This window comes from Hylobates moloch, unplaced genomic scaffold, assembly GCF_009828535.3.
Source record: "Hylobates moloch isolate HMO894 unplaced genomic scaffold, HMol_V3 SCAFFOLD_4484, whole genome shotgun sequence".
NCBI classification, from domain to species: domain Eukaryota; kingdom Metazoa; phylum Chordata; class Mammalia; order Primates; family Hylobatidae; genus Hylobates; species Hylobates moloch.
In genome coordinates, this window is record NW_026656759.1 from 1 (window position 1) to 5,493 (window position 5,493).

The window sequence follows — 5,493 nt, forward strand, 5'->3', positions numbered from 1 at the left end:
AAAAAAAAAAAAAAAAAAAAAAAAGAGTTATTTTTTTAAAAGCCATTGCTATCTTCCCACAGATGGGCTTTACATCATAGTTATAGCCCCACAGCACAGACATTCAGTCTGTCAGTCACCACTGCAACCCAGCACCCAGTACAAAGCCTGGCCCACAGGGAAGTGTTGGGTCTTCAGTGACCTGCCAGCACTGGAAAGCTACACAGAACACCCAGGATCATGAAATCAGAGACAGGACCCACAGCCGCGGGGTGGGACGCACTCCAGGCCTCACCGTGGACCAGGCTGGATGCTGCGCCGGACGGTACTGCAAACGGAACTTGAGCAGGAAGTGGGGCTGGCGCGGCCAGGAGGCAGGGTATGTCCAGCTGGCTCGCAGACGTCGGGGGTAACCTGGTACCGACTCTACCCGCAGGCCCTGGGGTGGGTCAGGACGCACTAAGGGCATCAAGACACAAAGTCAGGGTAGGCTATGGGTCTCCGTCACTTCCCCACCACTTCCCAAAGTGTGTGTTTAAAGGAGCCTTAGCCAGACACTCCTGAGAGGGGAGGGGAAATTTTAAAGTTGATCTTCCATTAGACTCAGACCGGTCATCTGTATTATGAAATGGGCTGAGGCCGGGTGTGGTGGCTCGTGCCTGTAATCCCAGCACTCTGGAAGACTGAGGCGGGAGGATCACTTGATGCCACGAGTTTGAGACCAGCGTGGGCAACATAGCAAAACCCTGTCTCTACAAAAAATTTTAAAAATTAGCCAGATATGGTGGCACATGCCTGTAATCCCAGCTACTTGGGAGGCTGAGGTGAGAGGATAGCTTGAGCCCAGGAGTTGCAGGCTGCAGTGAGCCAAGATCACGCCACTGAACTTCATCCAGCCTGGGCACAAAGTGAGGCCCTATCTCAACAAAAAAAGGAAGAGAAAGAAAAAAAGAAACCACCTGAGATCTGCGGGTGGACTTTTGAAGTGCTTGTTGAGTGAATAAAACAGCGATTCTTATTTTCATCCAAGGAAGATGAATTGGCCCAAATTCCAGCTAGAGTTTTAGTGTCCCACTCCCATGCACAGGTCAAGGAAAGAGGGGCCAGCAAGGGAGGACACGACATATGGCTGCATTCGGTGCAGAGCCTGCTCTGAGGCTAGGCAGCCAATCGGGCAGTGTGAGTAGCAGCAGCAGCCTCTAGAGTGCGTGCTGAAATAACCATGCCTCCTGGGCTCTGATCCCTTTGCCTTCTCAGGCTCCACAGGGCCTTCTCTGTGTGAAATGGAGTCTATGTTGGGAGGAAACTGGGAGCTCTGGGAGTGGAGAGATCTGAGTCCATTTGGGGTCTCTGTGATGGGGGTCTGGGGGAGGTCTGGGGTGGGTACTCACAGATGCTCTGCAAGCTCACATCCAGCAGGCGTGTGCTGGCACCCAGTGGGTTCACCTCAGTCACATTAATCTGGTACTGGCTCCAGAACTCAGCCCCGTGGACAACACAGCGGGCGGCCCCTAGGGGATCCTGTGGGCATGGCCAGGGCCCTGTGGATGGACTCCTCCTAGAAGGGAGGACGTGGTCTTCGGCTTTGAAAATGCCTACTATGGGACCCAGCTGGAGCCCCCACATGCTCCCTCACGTCCTACCTCTGGCTATCAGCTCCTAGGATTGTCTTCTTCCTGGTGGGGAGGGGGCCATCGGAAGTCAGGAAGGAAAAGAGGGCCTTCTGCCCTCTGAGGCTTTCCTCAGAACCCACCTCCCTGCCTCCCACACCCACATTGCGCCAGCATACCCAAACGTGTAGGCATCCACACCCGATCATGCACACACCTGTAGGAGGTGAGGTAGCGGGTGGGTAAACCGCTGATCTGGCTGGGACTCCAAGTGCAAGAGAAGTTCTCATAGTCGGCTGCTTGGCAGGAGACAACAGGGCGGGCTGGAGGGTCTAGAGGCAGAGGGTACACCTGGAGACTGAGCAGTCCTCAGGTCCTCCCAGTCCCAGAGGGCTTACTTAGGTCCCATACTCCCTCAGGATCCCCATGTGTCATCAGTGCCACCCTCCCCAACTCACAGCCCAGCTGCAGGGTCACTGTGCCCCCAAGTGCACCATCCAGGGTCCGGCAGATGTAGGTGCCCTCATCAGTGCTGTCTGCCTGGGCCAGGACCAGTTCATGCCCTAGCCCAGAGTCAGGTCCCTGGAGCAGCTTTGGCTCCCCGTCCCGAAACCAGGACACCGGTTCCCTGGAAGTAAGATGAGGTGACAATGGACAAAGACAAGATGTCAAGCATAAGTCAGACCATGCCACAGCTCTCCATTGGCTTCTAACTGCATTTGCAATAGAACCCAAATTCCTTTTACTGGCTTTCAAAGCCCCTCGTGAGCCAGCCCGTGCCTTCCTTTCCTTCTTCAGCTCGTATCTCTCTCCCCCTCACCCACTGAAAACTCCAGCTACATTGGTCTTCTTTCTATTCCTCGGGGGTATTGAGCTCATTCGCACCTCAGGTCATTTTGCACTAGCTGTTCCCTCTGTCGGGAGCGCTTATACCTTAATGTGTGCATGGCTGCCTCCTTCGTGACTTTCAGAAATCAGCTTCAACATCACCTCCTCAGAGAGACCTTTCCTAACCACCAATTAAAAAGTAACCACAGGCCAGGCACGGTGACTCATGCCTGTAATCTAGCACTTTGGGAGGCTGGGGCGGGTGGATTACTTGAAGTCAGGAGTTCGAAGCCTGACCAACATGGTAAAACCCCGTCTCTACTAAAAATACAAAAAAAAAAAAATTAGCTGGGCCTGGTGGCACCTGCCTGTAATCCCAAACTACTTGGGAGGCTGAGGCAGGAGAATTGCTTGAACCCAGGAGGCAGAGGTTGCAGTGAGCCCAGATTGCACCACTGCACTCCAGCCTGGGCAACAGAGTGAGACTGTCTCAAAAAAAAAAAAAGTAACTACTCAGTTGTCCTCTTCAACATCCCTCTCTCTGGTTTTTCTGCCCTGCAGGTGTTACTATCTGGCAAGATTCTCCTTTGCTTATTGTCTTCCCCACTAAGATGTAAGCTCTGTGAAGGCAGGCACCTTGCCTGGCATTAGCACTGCTCTATCCCAGAGCCTAGAATAGACCTGGCACTTGGCAGGTGCTCAAAACATACCTGTTGAATTTTCTGTTGAATAAGAATAATTAGAGGGTTAGGACAGATAGAGAGGTGCGGATTACGGACAGAGCGGGCAAGGATGGGAGGGGCGGGACATGAGGACTAGGCAGAGTCAAGAAAGGGTCATGAGTGTCAGACCAACAGGCAGGTGGGGCACTTACCCGGCAGTCACTCCAGGACAACACAGCTTCATGGACCTGCCGGGCTGCCCATACTGGACCCCTGTGGAGGGCACTTCTGAGGTGAGGCTCTTCCTTTACCCTCCCCACTTTGTGAGAATGACAGATAAGAAGCAGACTGTTAAAAACTGGGTGGTGGGGGGCTCACTGGATCAAAGCATCATGTTATAATCTGGAGACAGAGGTCAGAGTGGAGACAGAGGTCAGAGAACAGGGTAGAGAGGGGACCCAGGTTAGATGACAGGAGCAGGGGTGGTGTCACAAGTTAGGCATGGGAAGGGGCCACAGTGAGGGTGGCCAAGTCACAAGTCAGAGTTGGGGGGTTGTAGAGCAGGGTTATTCTCACCTGGGGGGCCCCAGGCCTGGGGGCAGGGGGAGGAGGCAGACACCAGGGCTGTAGCCACGGCCACCAGGACCCTGCTCAGCCCTGAGCAGCTGCTGCTCATCTGTGGGGAGAGGTAGAGTCAGAAACCCCGACCCCTGAGATGGGAGGCTAAAGCCTGGCTCTTCCTCTCCAAAACTGAGGCTTCGTAGGAGAAAAACTGATGCACCAAGTGGGGTAAGGCTGTTAGAAATCACTGGGGGAACTGATCTGAGGTCCCCTTTCCCACTGCATACCCAGTGCTTCGCATGCGCGCACACACACACACACACACACACACACACGGACACACACACACCCTCACACCCTCTATCTCAGTCCTGGGCTTAGGGCCCAGAACAAAAGCCGGAGGCAACAGACTGTGCCAGCAACTCCTCCTCCACCGCCCTTGGCGCCCACCCCTGGCACCAAGCACTGGCACCAGCTCAGCCACTCCCATTAACCCCTCCAGTCCAGCTGTTGGGAATTCTGGTATTTACCCCCACCTGGTCCAGGGCTTATCACCGCCTCTGATTAACCTGGGCAGACCTTATCACCCTGAGGGGAGGGTGTCATCATGGATCTGAGCCCATCCTGCACTCCCGCCCTGAGGCCTACCCCTGCTCTGGCTGCCAGGCTTCTCGCCTGAACCTGGCTCCTTGCTCTGGCTACTTGGGCCACTCAGCTGGGCCTGGCTCTTGACACTTCGTTGGTCTCCAGTCTGTGAAGCTGGATGGGGCTAGGGTGCAGGCTGGGGCTGTGTAGTTAAGCAGATCCAGATGCCCTGGCTGCTGCCAGAGGCTGGGGGTGGGCGAGGAGCCAGCAGATGGAAATGGAGACAGGGTGGCGGGGAGGGGAGTGAAAAGAAGGGGATGAGAGGCTGAGAGGAACTGGGAGCCTGCAGGGACAGGCATGGGGGCCACAGCACCAAGAGATACTCAGAGATCAGGACTAGGAGGTGATGGGGCAGTGTGGGAAGTGTTGGAAAGACTGGATTGGGGTCAGCGATAACTCAAAAAGCTAACAGTGTGTCTATATGGCAGGTGGGGGATGCTAGGAGAGAGAGATTCTGGACGAGGGGGAGCAGAAGGAGGAAGGCAGTGGTGAAGTGGATGGAGAACGAAGGGGCAGGCAGGGAAAGGGCTCTGGGAACAAGACCAGAAGAGGAAGAGCACGGACCCTTCAGGAGTAGGAGTAGAGCAGAGCAGGGCCTCCACGTGTCTCTGTGTCTGTCTGAGTGTGTCCAGTTGGCTCACCCCGGCCACCCAGCCACACTTACCCTGCTTAGCCCCACCCTACCTCGGTGATCCCAGCAGCAGAGTGTCCATGGCCCCCAGGACTTCCTCTCACCAGCTACAGCCCCCGTCTCCTACTCCACTCAGTTCTGGGACCCCAGAGCCATCCCCTCCTTCCCCTTCCCTGCCCCGCCCCCTCTAAGCCCTGGAGCTCCGCCGCCCCTAGCCAGGCCCCCTCCCCGCTCCTGCTTCCTCCCTCCTTCCCTCCCACCCAAGGCCTCCCCCAAGTCTGGAAAGGAAGCCACAGACACAGCCAAGGCCAGCAAGAGGGAAAGGAGGGTGGCTAATACTTATGTCCCTGTCAGTGAGAGATGCCCTGTGTTTTCACACAGCCAGACATAGTCACATTCACACATAGACTCACCAGGCACAGTTAACAAAAGGGCATGCCTTTGAACACACGTGGACACAATCAAATGAAATATCAGATACAAACTCCCCCTCTTTTCACTCCTCACCAAATGTTTCCTTAGGGTACAGCTGGCTGGAACTTCCAGGGGAGGGGGAACTGGACTCTTTGGCCTCTCC

The 5,493-nt window shown here is 55.3% G+C and overlaps 1 protein-coding gene across 1 annotated transcript; it reads right to left on the reverse strand.

Annotated features, from left to right (window-relative positions):
* Nucleotides 1-274: 274 nt before the first annotated feature.
* On the reverse strand, nt 275-4,978 carry LOC116465332 (interleukin-11 receptor subunit alpha; the record flags this gene model as incomplete). Its single annotated transcript, XM_032148448.2, has 8 exons — nt 4,970-4,978; nt 3,656-3,755; nt 3,292-3,352; nt 2,048-2,217; nt 1,807-1,921; nt 1,623-1,655; nt 1,371-1,537; nt 275-438 (listed from the first exon to the last, which is right to left on the reverse strand). Coding segments are annotated over exons 2-8 (810 nt in total), but the record flags the coding sequence as incomplete, so codon positions are not given.
* Nucleotides 4,979-5,493: the final 515 nt, after the last annotated feature.